This window comes from Lathamus discolor, chromosome Z, assembly GCF_037157495.1.
Source record: "Lathamus discolor isolate bLatDis1 chromosome Z, bLatDis1.hap1, whole genome shotgun sequence".
Lineage (NCBI taxonomy): Eukaryota > Metazoa > Chordata > Aves > Psittaciformes > Psittacidae > Lathamus > Lathamus discolor.
Window position 1 is genome coordinate 25,318,847 of NC_088909.1, and position 15,850 is coordinate 25,334,696.

Genomic DNA, 15,850 nt, shown 5'->3' on the forward strand with positions numbered 1-15,850 from the left:
ATTACCTAGGAATGCCTACGAGGGAATGAGTGGGACTGGGTCAGTGTTGGTGCGGACAGAAGAGGAATTGGAAGCCTCTTCCCTGAGTCTGGTGAGGGAGGCTCCGCAGCTGGCTTGCCAGATGAAATAGTCTCCACTCATCTCTTCGGGTAGGTTCTGTGCTTGAAGCCCAGCAAGGAGCTAAAGCTGAAGGCCAGAGGAGACACCTGCAAAGTGGAGGTGACCTTCTCCCCGAAGCGCCGCATGCAGCCGTTCAGCGGGGAAGTGCTGCTGGAGTGCCGCGGGCTGGTGCGCTCCCTCTTTGCGGTGCGGGGCTCCTGCCAGGGCAGCCTTGTGAGCTTGGACCAGGACCAGCTCAGCTTTGGAGCCGTGGTACGGCAGAGCTACACGTGCCGGCGCGTCGTCATGCGGAACGCGGGCGACGCAGGAGTCAGGTAAAGCAGGACCCCCCCGCCTCTCTGAGGGCTGATTGCTTGGATGAGGGTTGTGAGGAGCCGTAGTGTGCCCAGATATCTCCTCTCTGCTTCTCCATCCCGCTGGAGAGTCGTGCAGCCATGGCCGTGCAGTCAGGCCCTGGCAGTTAGCAAGGGGGTACGAGCAAAAGCTCATTTAGAGATGGGTGCAGTGGGTCCTGCCCAGCCTGAAGCCTTATTGCCAGGTGGCTCAGCATCAGGCCTGAGATGTGGTGGGAAAGCCCACCAGAGACGGAGAGCCTCACGCTGAGACTTACCCTGCCTTGAGAGCTCCCCGTGGCTAGTCCTTCTTTCCTGTCCTTGTGCTTTCCTTGGCAAGGTTTTTGTGGGACGTGGAGAGCTTCCAGCCGGACTTTGCTATCAGCCCCACGAAGGGTTACATCAGGCCAGGGGTGGATGTCCCCTTCGTTGTGACCTTCCGCCCCTCGAAGCTGAGCCAGGCTGTCCAGTACGAGGGGCTGCGGTGCTTCATCCCGGGCAGCGAGGCGCTCCGCCTTACGCTATCAGGATCCTGCGTGGAGGCCCCTGGCACCAGAGAGGTAACGCAGCAGGGACAGGATGGGCCCCTGGACCCCAGCATTTGCGCCACATCTCTCCCACGGCAGGAACTGAAGGACACTTGCGAGCGCAGACTCGCTTGTGCCGGGGTATCCCAGAGAGAAAGTGCTGGGCAGGACTGCCAGAGTTCCTGAGCCCTGTCATTGCCTTTCTCCCCTGTTCGAGGTGTTGCTCCTCCAGTGAGCAGCTCGGTTGTCCTGGCTCTGCACTGCAGCACCCGTGCCGTGGGAGCACCCTGCCGGGCTCTCCTGAGACCCTCCCCACAGAGCCACCCCGCTGTATCCCAGCACTGCACCCGCAGCCACACTTCTCCCCCGTGCCGGGCCAGGGGAGGGCATTCAGCAGTAGGAAGGGGCAAGGCATCTGCATCCAGCCCCTGCGAGGGGGTAGCTTGGGAGCAGTTGGCTCTTGCTCCCAAAGAGAGCATGGAGCTCCTCTTCATCCTGCCCATGAAGGAAAGGGCTGTGTGGCTGCAGATCTGTCCTTGCACAGCAGTTTCCTTTCAGGACTCCCCTGAAGTTTCCTTTCACCCAGCATGCGAAAGGCTTGTTCTGCTCCCTTCTTCAAGAACAACCAGCTTGATTTACTCCAAAAGCTGTGGCCAAAGTGTAATTTTTGCATGTGACAAGGAAAAGCTGCTCCCCGTGCTCCAGGTCCTGGTGTAGAGCCAGCGTGAGAAGAGTGGCAAGGATTGTGGGTACGACCCCGCAGCCTCTGTGCTCCTCTGTTGCAGACCCTGACTTTCAGCTGCAATGTGCGTGAGAAGCAGAGCCAGACCATCCTCCTGTCGAACCCGAGCAGCGAGGCCTGGACCCTGCAGCCCATTGTTGAGGGGAAATACTGGAAAGGGCCTGAATTTATCCATCTGGAGGCCAGGCAAAAAGAAAAGGCCTACCAGGTCACCTACAGACCCCTAACCATGAGCTGTGGGAACAAGAAGCATCAGGTAGGTGAGCTGTGCCAGCGTGCTGACCCTCGTGGCATGACCCTCGTAGGTCACTCTCCTTTGGGCAGGAGGTTGGCCGAGATGACCTTTGGAGGTCCTGTCCAAGCTGAAGGTGTCCTGTGCTCTCTGTTGGAAGCTGGGTTTTGTGGTGGCTGGGGGCCAGGCACGGGCAAAGGGCAGATGGGAAGTCGGGACTGAGCACCAAACGTGTTGGAGCAGCTAACGTAAAAAGCCAGGCTTTCTGCAGGCCAAGAAATGAAGTTTGTTCTGCGTAGCTCCGGGTCGCTGCTTGTGGCAGCCCAGGGGGCTCAGAGACCCCCATGCTCAGCGCACGGGCTGCACAGGCTCTCCAAGCCCCGGGCACAACCACTTCTGCCAGCAGCACCTGGCTGGTGTCCTTCTGCAGCTTGCAGGGAGCAAGAAGGGCAAAGCTGCCCTGCAGTTTGTCAGTGCCGTCCTGGCCGTGAGCAGGCAGGTGGGAAACGAGAGAGATCTCTTGAGGGTCATGCAGGAGCTTTGGGAGGAGCCCTTCCTGCAGGTCTCAGGCTGGGCACATGGGGGTGACTGGCCCCTCTGCAATGTTTTCTGTGCCAGGCCAGCAACAAGCTCCCAAATCCAAGGGGTCAGTTCAGAAGGGCTCTGTGGTGCTGGAGCTGCCGGGTCCTTGTCGCGCTCCTTGTCCCGCTCCAGCTGGCCTTACAGTGGGCCAGGTCAGAGATTTCTTGCCTCAAGTCTCCAGGGTGCTCAGCAGATCTGTGCCCTTAGGGTCGCACGTGCTCAGCATCTCTTTAACGTACAGCCTGCGTGAGGAGTCTTGCAGCTTTCAGCTGCTGTGGAGGCAGAGGCAGGTGTCTGGGATCCACGGGCACCCAGAATGAGCATGGATATGAGCTTTCCATGGCCCATGTCTGGGGGCCCCTGTTGTGCCAGCTTACAGGCTGCTCTCTGGTCAGCGCTGTTGGGGCTAAGGCCAGCAGGACTGAGGCAATGGAGCTCATCAGGGACGGCCACCCCCTGCCCACGGCTGTCCCTGCGTGAGCACAGGCTGGCAGGGACATGCCCAGGTGAGTGGGGCCAGTAAGTGAGTGTTGGGATGTGCAGAGCAGCTCTGCTGCAGGGCCCGTGTTTCCTTGCTTTGCCCAGAGATGATGCCTCTGTGTCCTGTAGCTGTGCCGTGTCCTGTGGGCCACGCACCCGCTCACAAGCAGCTCAGAGCAGGTGCGACGCTGGCGTCTGTCTCCTCCTGCGCGGGACAGGGCTGCAGTCACAGCTCTGCCAGCTGGACGTGCTGAAAGCTGCCTCAGTGAGAGCCTCAGGCGTGGGACTGTCCAGGGGTGCTCCAGAGCCGACTTGTCCTATTCGTTGTCTGTAGGGCTCCATCTTCTTCCCCCTGCCGGACGGGACAGGCTTACGCTACCAGCTGGAAGGAACTGCTGAAGCCCCCAGGTGTTCAGGGGCCATTTCCCGGCAGGTTCCGTGCAGGAATTCCCACACGGAGCTCATCCCTGTGTCCAACTGGCTGCAGAGACCACAGAGGTGAGTCCAGCCCAGGGAGTCTGGCCTCATGAGCAATCCCTGCAGCGGCACAAGGAAGGAAGCTTCCAGTGCCTGGAAGCTCCCTCCTGAAAGCTTTTCCCTCTCCTTGGCTGTGTCTGGCCATACCCACGTTCTGCCTGTGCAGAGCCATCCTGGAGGGCTTTCCTCCAAGGGGGGTGAGAGCTGGCGCCCTGTGCCCGAGGCACTGAGGATGAGAGGGACTGTATTGTACCCCCGCACGATGGGTATCCTATGGGAGTCCTTCCTGTTGACCTTCACTGCGTCCTTCTCACCCGCAGGTTCCTGGTGGTTATTGACATGCTCAAACCAGAGAACCTGGAAAGCAGTTCCGTGCTGCAGGGGTGTTCATACATCGACGTGCCGAGCTCTGCGAAGAAGGACTACCAGCTCACCTTCTTCTCCTACAAAGAAGGAGTCTACAGGGCAAAGGTGAGTGAGGACACTGGTCTGCAGGGCCCTTCAAGGAGCTGTTGGCTCACTGAGAAGCTACACGCCCGTTTTCATACCTCCACGTGCACGGGTCCTATGAAATACCACAGGTGCTTTCTCTGGTCTTGCACTCCTCCTCGCTGGGTGCTCATAGCCATTCCTGGAAGCAGGGCGCTGAGCTTGGTGGGCTCTTCCGGGTCTGTTTTCCTGTGTGGAATGAGCAGCACTTCCCTTTCTGTCTGATTCAGGTGACCTTCCTCAACGAGACAACCGGAGAGTACTTGTTCCACATGGTGACTTTCAAGGTGATGGCTTCGGGACCCATCGGCACTGTTGAAATGAGCACCGCCGTTCGGCAGAGAGTGTCCTCCACCGTCAAGGTGGACAACCCTCTGCCTGTCCCGGTGACGTTTGCCATCAACTGCAAAGTGCCGGGCGTCAGCGTTCCACAGCACTTTACTGTTCCTGCACAGTCAAAGGTAGGAGCAAAGCTCCTCCGGCTCACTCTGCTCTCCCTACTCGTGGCCGGAGGGGGGGCTCTTGGAGGGTGATGCCTGAAAGGAGCCATGTGGGGCCTCTTTCCGTGGTGGCAGCTCCCTGCCGATGACGTAGAGAGGGAGCAGTGTGCGAGAATATCCCCAGTGGGAATCATCCTGCACTGGTGGAGTCTGCCCTGCTGGCCCCTGTAACACGCCGCCACTGGGCGTCACGTGGCAGGCCCTTGTGCCATGTGCCCCTCATTTAATGTGTTGCTTCCAGGTGCGAGTGGCTGCAGGACAAGCCTGATCCCGCGGCCAGGTTGTCTTCAGCCTGCATTGACAGGAGGTGGTGTGTGCCCTGGGGGAGCACAGGGGCTTTTTAGGGTGGGCAGCTTCTGGCATCATGCTGGAGGGCTCTGAGCTGTTGGGATCTGTCCCTGAGTGAACCGTCCCCCAGAAGGAGCAAGGCTGTGCCCGAGAGAGAGGGAGTCAGAGCGGGGAAGGCAGCCCAGCCTTCAAGCGCTGCCTGAGCAGAGCAGGGACCAGCTGCCCCCTTCTCAGGCACACGTGTTCCCTGCCTGTGCCTGACGCCGTGGCTTTTTCCTTCCTTCCTCCCAGGCGGATCTTGTCTTGGAGTATCAGCCCCTGAAAACGGGTGAGAGCACGGGGCACCTGGTGCTCCAGAGCAGCGACTTGGGCTCTCTGTCTTACAACCTGCAGCTGAAAGCCACCTCGAGCAGGCCAGAGAAGCCCGTGTATTTCCGCACCACGCTGGGCTCCCGTCAGACCATCACCACCAAAATCCGGAATTTTGCCCAGCAGGAGACCGAGTACCTCCTACAGGTGAGCCCGGGCTGCCGGGGCTCTGGCTGGGAGGCAGCTCCTCTGGCCAGCACCAGCCCTCTCCACCAGGGGGTCCGAGTGCCTCTGGCGTGGCCTGGCAGAGCCAGGGTGGCCATGTGAGCCCAGGGGCCTTCCCACTAGTGTGGGCTTGTCCTCCCTTGCGGGCCCGTGTCTGCTGCCCTGGTTGGAGCTGCTTTTGCAGGCCCCGTGGTGCCTGGGCTTGCTTCCCGCTTGCAGCCCAGGTCTGGCAGTCTTGGGGCTTGGGTGCAGGGTTGTTCCTGCTGGGCACGTTTGCACACTTCTCGTGCCCATTCACCGCAGGTACTCACCAGGGCTATGGTCTGGGTGGGACGGGCCAGGGCCAGGGGACCATCGTGTTCTTCCCGAGGCGCTGGCTCTGCTGTTGTGACCAACCCGCCATGGTCTCTTGTCTCCCCTGCGCAGACCGACTGTGCCGACTTCCGGACGGCAAAATCCATCAGTGCGGCACCCGCCAGCGCTGGGGGCTCGGAGCTGAATGTGGAAGTGACCTTTGAGCCCTGCCACCTGGGCAAAGCCAAGGCCACGCTGCAGCTCAGCTCTGCACTGGGCGGGCAGTACTGCATCCCACTCATCGGCCTTGCGCTGCCCCCTGAACCCCAGGGCCCCTTCCTCATCCCAGCCGGCGGCACCACCTCCATCTCCTTCAGGAACGTCTTCCCGAGGGCCACGGCGTTCCAGTATGCCGTAAAGCACCCGGCCTTCAGCGTCAGGGCCCCCGAGATGCTGCGCGCCAAGAGCAGCACCACCATCACCGTCTCCTTCACGGGCGGCCCGGCTCCTGTCACCAGCAGGCTGGTGGTCTCTTGCCCTGGCGGCTCCTGCATCTACCACCTCCGGGGCCTGCCCTCCACCCGCAAGTGACCAGCTGCCCCTGGCCCTTCCCGCCACGTTCGTGCTCTCTGGAGCCAATAAATTCCATTTAGCATCCTCCCACACGACGTCCTTGTCTCTAAACGGGAGAGGCATGAATTCGCTGGATGCACAGCCGCTGGACAAGGAATTGGCTGGATGACTGCACACAGAGAGTCGCGGTGAATGGCTCAATGTGTAAACGGAGACCAGTGACGAATGGTGTCCGTCAGGGGTCGGTGTTGGGGCAGACCCTGTTCAACATCTTTGTCGCTGACACAGACAGTGGGATCGAGCGCCCTCAGCAAGCTTGCAGACAACACCAAGCTGTGTGGTGCAGCCGGCGCGCTGGAGGGAAGGGATGGCATCCAGAGGGACCTGCACATGCTGGAGAGGTGGCCAGCCTCATGAAGTTCAGCAAAGCCGAGTGCAGGCTCCTGGCCCTGGGTCAGGGCAATCCCAGGCACAGCTGCAGGCTGCGCAGAGAAGTGATTCAGAGCAGCGTGAGGAGAAGGACCTGGGGGTTGGAACATGAGGCGCTTCAGCGTGCGCTTGAGCCCGGAAACCCCCTGTGTCCTGGGCTGTATCACCAAGAGCATGACCAGCAGGTCAAGGGAGGTGATCCTGCTCCTCTGCTCTCATGAGACCCCCCCTGGGAGCACAGTGTACAGTTCTGGTGTCCTCAACAGAAGGACCTAGAGCTGTTGGAGCAAATCCAGAGGAGGGCCACGAGGATGCTAAGGGGGATGGAGCAGCTCCTGTACAAAGACAGGCTGAGAAAGCTGGGGCTGTTCAGCGTGGAGAAGGGAAGGCGGGGTGGAGACCTCATAGCAGCCTTCCAGTATCTGAAGGGGGCCTACCAGCATGCTGGGGAGGGACTCTTCATCAGGGACTGTATCAAGAGGACAAGGGGTGATGGGCTTAAAGTGAAACAGAGGAAGTTCAGGTTAGCTAGAAGGAAGAAATTCTTCACTGTGCGGGTGGTGGGGCACTGGCACAGGTTGCCCAAAGCAGTGGTGAATGCTCCATCCCTGGCAGTGTTCAAGGCCAGGTTGGACGGGGCTTGGGCACCATGTTCTTGTGTGAGGTGTCCCTCCCTGTGACAGGGTGTTGGAACTAGAGGATCTTAAGGTCCTTTCCAATCCAAAGCGTTCTACGATTCTGTTATTCTCTAAGATTCTTTGGGAAAGCGCGGTTAAGACTTCAGTCGGTTCCACTTAAAGGTAAAAATTTGAGAATGAAGACCTTAGGCCCACTATAGGAGAGGATCTGGTTCAAGACCGTCTTAAGAACCTGAACGTGCACAAGTCCATGGAACCTGATGGAATCCATCCGCGGGTCCTGAAGGAGCTGGCGAATGACGTTGCTAAGCTACTGGCCATCATATTTGAAAAATAATGGCAGCCAGGTGAAGTTCCCGACGACTGGAAAACGGGAAATATATCCCCCATTTTCAAGAAGGGGAAAATGGAAGACGCGGGGAATTACAGAGCAGTGAGTCTCACCTCTGTGCCTGGTAAAATCTTGGAGCACATTCTCCTGGACAGCATGCTAAGGCACATGAAAAACAACAAGGTGCTTGGTGACAGCCAGCATGGCTTCACTAAGGGGAAATCCTGCCTGACCAATGTGGTGGCCTTCTATGATGGGGCTACAGAACTGATGGACAAGGGTAAAGCAGTTGATGTCATCTACCTGGACTTGTGCAAAGCGTTTGACACTGTCCCACACGACATCCTTCTCTCTGAATTGGAGAGATATCAATTTGATGGATGGACCACTCGGTGGATAAAGAACTGGCTGGACGGCCGCACGCAAAGAGTTGTGCTCAATGGCTCGATATCCGGCTGGAGACCGGTAACGAGTGGTGTCCCTCAGGGATCGGTGTTGGGACCGGTCTTACTCAACATCTTTGTCGCTGACATGGACAGTGGGCTTGAGTGCGCCCTCAGCAAGTTTGCCAGTGACACCAAGCTGTGTGGTCCGGTTGATATGCTGGAGGGAAGGGATGCCATCCAGAGGGACCTTGACACGCTTGTAAGGTGGGCTGATGCCAACCTTATGAAGTTCAACCATGACAAGTGCAAGGTCCTACACCTGGGTTGGAGCAATCCCAGGCACAGCTACAGGTTGGGCAAAGAAGAGATTCAGAGCGGCCCTGCAGAGAAGGACCTGGGGGTGCTGGTCGATGAGGAAATGAACATGAGCCGGCAGTGTGCGCTCGCAGCCCAGAAAGCCAACCGTATCCTGGGCTGCATCAAAAGGAGCGAGACCAGCAGGTCGAAAGAGGTGATCCTGCCCCTCTACTCTGCTCTTGTGAGACCTCACCTGGAGTATTGTGTGCAGTTCCGGTGTCCTCGACATAAAAAGGACATGGAACTGCTGGAACAAGTCCAGAGGAGGGCCACGAGGATGATCAGGGGACTGGAGCGCCTCCCTATGAAGATAGGCTGAGCAAGTTGGGGCTGTTCAGCGTGGAGAAGAGAAGGCTGCGTGGGGACCTAATAGCAGCCTTCCAGTACCTGAAGGGGGCCTATAGGGATGCTGGGGAGGGACTCTTCATCAGGGACTGTAGTGACAGCACAAGGGGTAAGGGGTTAAAACTTAAACAGGGGAAGTTTAGATTGGATCTAAGGAGGAAATTCTTTCCTGTTAGGGTGGTGAGACACTGGAATGGGTTGCCCAGGGAGGTTGTGAGTGCTCCATCCCTGGCGGTGTTCGAGGCCAGGTTGGATGAAGCCTTGCGTGGGATGGTTTAGCGTGAGGTGTCCCTGGCCATGGCAGGGGGGTTGGAACTAGATGATCTTGAGGCCCTTTCCAACCCTAACTATTCTATGATTCTATGACCCTGGAAGGGAGCTTGGGCTGTCTCAGCGTTGGCTGGCAGTTGAAGGTTATGAAGGAAATAGCAGGAAGCTCTACTAGTGGGCTCCTATTAATGATGTCAGCTGTGGTAGAGCTTTTGTAAGGGGTTTCCTTTAGTTAGAGAGCTTCTGCCTTGGTGCCTTCAGCACACAGGGGTGTCACGCCTGAGGTGTCTTTGCCTGAGCTCTCCAGTTTCCAGCTGGATTCGTGGCTGGACATGGTGCGGGACATGTTTTGGAGTGTTTCCAGAGGCTGGCTGCCTGGAGAGCCAGTTAGCACTCGGGGCTCATATCCTCCCTGCCTGTGTTGTAAAGGCCCAGATGATGAGTGTTGGTTTCAAAGTGAGGGCTCCACGTTCCCCGCCAGGCAGGTGTGAGGATTTGCTTTGCCTGTGGCCCCGAGTCTCATGGGAAGCTTTTGTTTCTGGCAAACGCTGTGCTGCAAACGTGTGAAGCTCCTGGCAGCTGAGATGCCCCGGGCAGTTGGGTGGCCTTGTGTGGTGCGTGTGCCCGTGTGCGCAGGCTTAATGGGTACAAAGTCATCGACGGGCGCTCACCAGGGACAGCAACAGGGGTCACCCCAAAGGCAGCCTGGCCATGGCCCTGGTGTGGCGGGGCTCCTCGTGGGCCAGCAAAGTAGGAATTAAATGGTTGCTTTGTAGTCAGTGCGGAAGCTTTTTTCTTTCCTGCTGAAGCAGAGAAATTCTTGGCTCATCTGCGGTGTCTCCAGCAATTTATGTGTCGCTCACGGAGCGTGACCAAATGCTGCTGTAAGGTGCACTTTAGCCCTGGTGCAGGGCTTCACTGCGGGGGAGACATTGAAGGCGTAGGGGGGCTGCAGGGATCCGCAAGGCTGTAGCTTTAGCAAGGCCCTGCGGTGGCCGTGGAAGCCACGTGTGGCCCTCGCCTATTGTGACGTACAGGGGAGCTGCTGCTGTTAAATGCGAGCAGCAGCCGTGGCCCAGTGAGAGCAGGAGTTGCTGAGCCGCTGAGGCAGGAGCAGGCTTGAGCTACTGTCAGGCTCTGAGCTCTGCTTCCTCGAGGCGCTGGTGAAACCCTGCCCTAGCTGGCAAAGCCAGAGCGTTGAGGAGAGGGGCTGGGCAGCCCAGGTGCCAGCCCTGTCCTTTGCTGCCCAGGTTCCCCTGGCTGTTGGCAGCCCAGCAGCAGTTAGCTGCTGTGCTGGTGGGCAAGAGCCACACCGAGGCGTCCCTGGGCGGCTCCTGTCCCTGCAGCTGCCCACAGCTGCCGAGCAGCGCGAGGGCATTCAGGAGCCAAGGCTGGGCCCCGCACGGAGGAATCCTCCAGGAGAAGCGTGAATCACCCGTGCTCAGGTAGCGTCTGGCCCTGGGCAGGGAGGAGGCAGCTCCGCTGGCAGCAGGGATGGGGCAGTTGTGTGATAGCCGGCAGGATTTAAACATCCCTGGGCTAAGAGCAGGGCTGGGCAGGTAGAAGGGCTTGAACGGGCTCTGAAATTGCCGTGCAACTTGCAGTGAGGGTAGAGACTTGGAGCTAGGCTGTAGGTCCTGCAGCAAAGGGAGCCTTGGCTGTCTGAGGTGGGGAGCAGGGAGCCGTGGGGTGGTGGGCTGGAGGGGTGCTGTGTCCTGGTGGCTGGTTTGTCCTGCCCCTGCAGGGAGATGTGCCCGATTGCTCCGTTGTGCTCCTTTCCTGCTCCTCTGGGAGGCTGGTCCCTGCAGGCTCTGGGGCTGTGGAAGAGCCTTGCTCCAGGGCGCGGGGGGAAGCTGCTGGGCTGGCTGGGCTCTGGAGGTTGGAAGCCCTCTGGAAATAAGCGTTGTGGGGGCGACGACAGGGTTCGTTTCAAGTGAAGTGAAATCACAGCTCGGAGAATTGGAACGAATAAGGCAGTTATTCTTAAGACCCGGTAAGAAACCACTGAAACCCAGCTTAATGCTGGATCATCCCCATTAGGTTTCTCCCTTGAAAAGGAGTTATTTCCAGCTCTAAATCCCAGCTCTTGCTGCAGCAGGTCCTCCTGTCCGTAGGGCAGTGCAGAGCTCTGGAGTTTCTTGCAAGGACAAAAGGAAACGGTAGCCTTGTTTCCTGAAGCCGTGGAGGGCCCGGCACCACAAACACGTGCCGTGCTGTCGCTGCCTTGGCAGTAAAGGAATGAAGTGATTGCCTTGCTTGCAGGGTGTGGGGAGCAGTCGAGGGGCAGGGAATGGCCATCTTTGCCTAGATGCTGTCTTGCTGTGTACAGCAAGTGCACACAGCAGAGGTGATGTGGAGCACAGGGAAGCAGGAGGGAATATCATCCTGGATTTTACGTAGCTCTGAGCTAATTGCTCATGTGCCTTCGATGGTTTCCTGCTTTTTTCCTGCTGTGGCAGCCTGGAGTGCCTGGAGGGAGCCTGGAGTTTGGGTGTTAACAAGTGAAAATTAGGGCGTCCTTCTGCATGGAGAAATGCTCTTGGGCAGTGGGGTGATTTCCTGCCTGGAAGGAGCCGTTTTTGCCAGATAATCTTTGTAACGTGAGCCAGGCAAAGTAGCCTTGAGAAACTATAGTTCTTAATCAGAGTCTTGAACTCTGTGCTGACTTAGTTAGAAACATCATCAGGCTCCTTGCAGAGAGGGTGAGAAGTGCCAGTAGCGCCTGGTGCGTCTGTGTGGCTCGTGGGACTGCCCCCAGAGCAAAAGGCTGTTTTGGCTCAGGGTCTGTTTGTTGTGGGGTTTTACGTCTATGAATGGAGCCTAAATATGGTCTAATCATGAATGAGGGTGGGGAGGCCCTGTGTTCTCCGCTTAGGAAGGATGCCAAAGGCTGGAGACACAGCTGTGTCCTTTGGGTGTGCCAGGAATGGCGAGGCCCTGGCACAGGTTGCCCAGAGAAGCTGTGGCTGCCCCATCCCTGGCAGTGTTCAAGGCCAGGTTGGACGGGGCTTGGAGCAACCTGCCCTAGTGGAAGGTGTCCCTGCCCGTGGCAGGGGGTTGCAACTGGGTGAGCTTTAAGAGCCCTTCCCTGAGGTTGCGGGGTTCCAGGGTTCCGTGGGTCCAGGGTTTTAAGGTTCTGGGGTTGTGGATTGTCCAACTGTTGCTTCTTCCAGGCGACCTCTGCGACATGGCCAGTGGCAAGACCCCCCGGCCCATGAGGTCCTCCAGAAGGGCGGATGGATTCCAGAGCAGAGTGGTAGCATCTCGTAATCCGAAGCTGGTCAGAGAGGCAGAAGAGTCTCTCACCACCAGGCAGAGGCTGGCCAGCCCTCGGGAGATGAGGCGGCCCCGGGCTACCCAGCTTCGGGACATGGGTGAAGTCTCCCATCAAAAGGTAGCCTTTCCCTGCTCTTCTCCTTGCCGTTTGATGTGACATTTGAAGAGGGCACGTGCTTGTGGCAGCCTTGCCTCCAGCTTACCCAAGCAGCTTGGTGATGAGGTCCTGTTGTCATTTCCAAGTGGTGGTGGTGGAGTTCTTTCTGCTGGGGGAAAGGCAAAAAACACATTTCTCCAATGAGCCATTGAAGTCCTGGTCTGCACAAAGGCAGTGGAACCTCTGCTGCAGTGGGTGGGTTTTGCTGGGCAGAGAAGAGTGGATGCGCTTTGCCTGGATCAGTGTTCTCTTAGGTGGATGTTCAAAGCTGCTTTTCTTGCAGGACTGCTCAGTCTAACACACAGTCCAGGTGGGTGGATGACTGAGGTAGGCTGTTGAGCAGAAAGCTGCCAGCAAGAGACCTGATGTAGCACATCGGTTACGGGTTGCCCCAGGCAGCACAGGAGGTGGGAACACGTAAGACGGGCGCCCAAATAACTGGCAGTGCTACAGCTACTGGGCTCGGCCTGAGCGTGGCTTTTGTGGAGAAGCGGGAGAGCTGCCTGTGTCTCTCGAGTGACAGCAGTGCAGCTGGGAGAGGGGAGAGCAAGCAGGGAGGAATTATCTCCAAGTACTGCCTCTGCTGGGTCAGCGTTTGGTCTTTGCGTGCATTTTTCAGAGCTGCTTCTGCAGCGGTGTTCAAGAAACGAGCAGTAAGAGAATACAGTGAAGCATCAACTTAAAGCTCGTGGGGAAAGGGGATACGAATTGCAGTCTAGCTCAAGTTGCCCCGTGATGCTGAGACTTCAGCTGAAACTTCATCCCCATCCAGCATTCACCTCATTTGTCTGTTTCCCTCCTGCCCTGTTACTTTCTTGTTGGCCTTTCCTCCCTGGTACTGGTGTCTTCCGACTGGTTTCTCGGGTCTGCATCAAAAAACCAAAAAGATATTTGGGATGCGTGGGACTCAGTCTCGCTGTCTCAGAGGGAAGTTCACCTGCAAATTGTTTCCTGTGGAGGCTCCTGGAAACTCCTGGGTTTTGCTTGCTCCCTGAGTGCTCGTGACTGTTCCAGCAAGCGTCTGGAGCTGAGTGAGCCCCTTAGCAGAGGGCTGTTCCAGCACCCGTGCTGGAGGTGGGCGCTGCTTTGCCTTTTGGAGAAGGCAGCTGGAGAAACAGCCTGCAAAAGAGCTTCTTAGCTTGAGGCTGCTCAACATGGTCCAGAAACGTTTTGTGAGCTGAGAGCGGAGGTGGGTGGGCTCCCATCTCCTAGTGTGAGCTGGGCAGATGTACTCACCAAGAGACTATTTACTGGAGATCAGTGTGGGATCTTCATTCGTTAATCTTTCTCCCAGCAGCTGAAGCTCTCTCTGCTCTGTCTTGCATCTGCAGTTCTCAGCAGTTGGCCTGGACCAGAGGTTGTTCCAGCCGTTCCCATCCGAGGTGGTGTTTGAGAACTACGTTCCCCGCCAGTTCTACATAGCGGCGCTAGCTCTGAGGAACATCGACAGGGTAAGTGCTGGGCTGTGGAGGCTGAGCACTGGGCTGGAGGAGGAGAGCAGTGGAATTCACGTGGTGTGCAGCAGAGCAAGTTACCTGCTGCAGCGCAGCGCATCCAGAATAAAATGTCTCAGCAGCGTGATTCTGCAAGATGGGGGAAATGTTGCCATGCTGGGGATTCTGCCGCTGGTTTTGGCCGCGCACTGGTGGTAACTAAGCCAAAGGAGCTTTCTGAGCCAGCATGCTTCCCCTTGAAAGCCCTGGACTGATGGGAATGTCGAGGGCTGGGCAGTGCTTGCCTGCTGTCATGCTTTACCGCGAGTGTGCACCATGTCCCGGTGGCTCCTTGGTTAATCTTGGTTTCTGGCAGGGCATGTTTCCCTCTCTCAGCCTGTTGAGCCCCCTGTGTGCAACTCCGTGTCAAAGCACAGGGCTTGAGTTTTCTCCACTTTGTGCTGGAGTAAGTTGTAACTCCTGGCATTAGCACTCCAGGCTGGGTGTTTTGGAAGAGCAGGGGAAACAGGCTGGCTTAGCAGCAGCAGTTAAAGGGGAGGACTTGAGGTGCCACTTGAGGCTCCTGCTAAGCTTAGTTCGGTTCTGCTCAGGTGTTTCTAAGCCAGCGTGGCTGTGCTTTCTCTTTGGAGAATCCCAGCACAGGCAGGGTAATGTGCTCCTGAAGGTCTCCAACTTGAACGGGAAAGATTGTGATCCTGTTGAGATTTCCTAAGAAAAATGAGCAGGGAGAAGTTGAGAAGTGGCAGCAACTTTGTTCTGCTCTGCTGTAGAGGGGGAAATGGAGACCTTTTGAATTTCAGCTGGGGAAACGTTTGCTCCAGTGAGGCATGTGCCAAGAGCAAGCTGGTGGGAAAAGACAGGAGGGAGGAAAGGGGCTGAGTTCAACGTCCTGTCGCGGAGCGCTTTCTTCCGCACAGGGATTCTCTTGGTACGTAAGAGGAAGTGTGCTGGAAGCAGAGAAAGGTGAGAAACAGGCGTAATTCAGGATCCGGTTGTGTAAGAAAGAGCAAGACGTGTGTGTGAGAGGAGGGCACAGCGGGGAGCGGGGGGGAGGTGGAAGTGTGCAGGTGAATTAACGCCCTCCTCAAATCTCCCTGTTGGGAGAAACAAAGGAGGGGACAAAAGGAGTGACACCGTCAGGGCTTAATGTAGGGGGAGGAACAGCAAGAGAAGTCAAAGTATCTCCTGAGATAACAGGTTTTACAGGGACGTGATAGAGCATGGAAGAGCCTTTGGCAAGGAAGGATGAAGGTACGGTCCCTCAGTTACTCCCAGAGAGTACTGTGTCATTCCTGGTGTAGCTTGGGCATACTGGGAAGTTGCAATGTGGGTACCTATGCCCAAGGGACACCACTGGTGTGGTTCACAGTGACTTTGGGCAATCTTTGCTGCAGGTGTGCCCTTCGCTTATTAAAATGGGCCTCAGCTTCTCTTTTCCTACTGCTCTGCTTCATTCCCACTGTGCCTTTTGGCTTCAGCTGCTCCCTCATCCGTGCAGCACCTCAGAATGTTTGCCTTTGCCAAGTACCAGCAAAGAGGCAAACAGTGAATTTGCTCTATTCGTGCTTCCCAAGTGGAAAACAACACCTGCGTTGATGTTGGTGCCATTCCCAATAAAACGTAATAGACTGGTAACAGCTGCAGCTTGGGATTTCTATGCCCTGTGAAGGGGAGGCAGTGTGTGAACTGTTGATTTTACCCAAAATGAATCAGTTGTGAAGCTCGTACAACCTCAGGCGTCGGAGAGCCCTGGTGTAAAAGGCAGATGAGCTCTAAGGAAAACCCTTGGCATATTTAAATGCACAAAGATAGAGATGCTAATCCCAAGAGAGTTCATTATGTTCTAATTTTGCTGGGTTTTGGTCATGTCCTGGAGAAAAGGAACATTGTGCTCTGTCTCACGAGTTTCCCACATTCCTCGGAATCCTACTGATGTATCCTGCGTGGTAGCTGAGGTTGTCTACCCCCTAAAACTGCAGCTAGCAGCAATGTGTAACAGAGGCAAAGTGTAATCGAGCCCAATAGGTGCTCTGTATT

The 15,850-nt window shown here is 57.0% G+C and overlaps 2 protein-coding genes across 2 annotated transcripts in view; both read left to right on the forward strand.

The window, feature by feature from the left end:
- The window catches only part of LOC136005898 (hydrocephalus-inducing protein-like), a gene marked incomplete at its 5' end in the record, with an annotated part of 54,586 nt that extends 42,442 nt beyond the window's left edge, over nt 1–12,144 (forward strand). The window contains 7 exons of the mRNA XM_065663788.1: nt 325–434; nt 793–921; nt 3,813–3,891; nt 4,212–4,391; nt 5,730–5,810; nt 5,928–6,122; nt 12,100–12,144. Coding sequence (XP_065519860.1) covers nt 325–434; nt 793–921; nt 3,813–3,891; nt 4,212–4,391; nt 5,730–5,810; nt 5,928–6,122; nt 12,100–12,144 — 819 coding nt within the window. The remainder of the gene's footprint in view (nt 1–324; nt 435–792; nt 922–3,812; nt 3,892–4,211; nt 4,392–5,729; nt 5,811–5,927; nt 6,123–12,099) is intronic.
- Nucleotides 12,145–12,230: 86 nt separating this feature from the next.
- The window catches only part of LOC136005899 (hydrocephalus-inducing protein-like), a gene marked incomplete at its 5' end in the record, with an annotated part of 42,995 nt that continues 39,375 nt past the window's right edge, over nt 12,231–15,850 (forward strand). Inside the window, 2 exons of the mRNA XM_065663789.1 lie at nt 12,231–12,320; nt 13,691–13,810. Coding sequence (XP_065519861.1) covers nt 12,231–12,320; nt 13,691–13,810 — 210 coding nt within the window. The remainder of the gene's footprint in view (nt 12,321–13,690; nt 13,811–15,850) is intronic.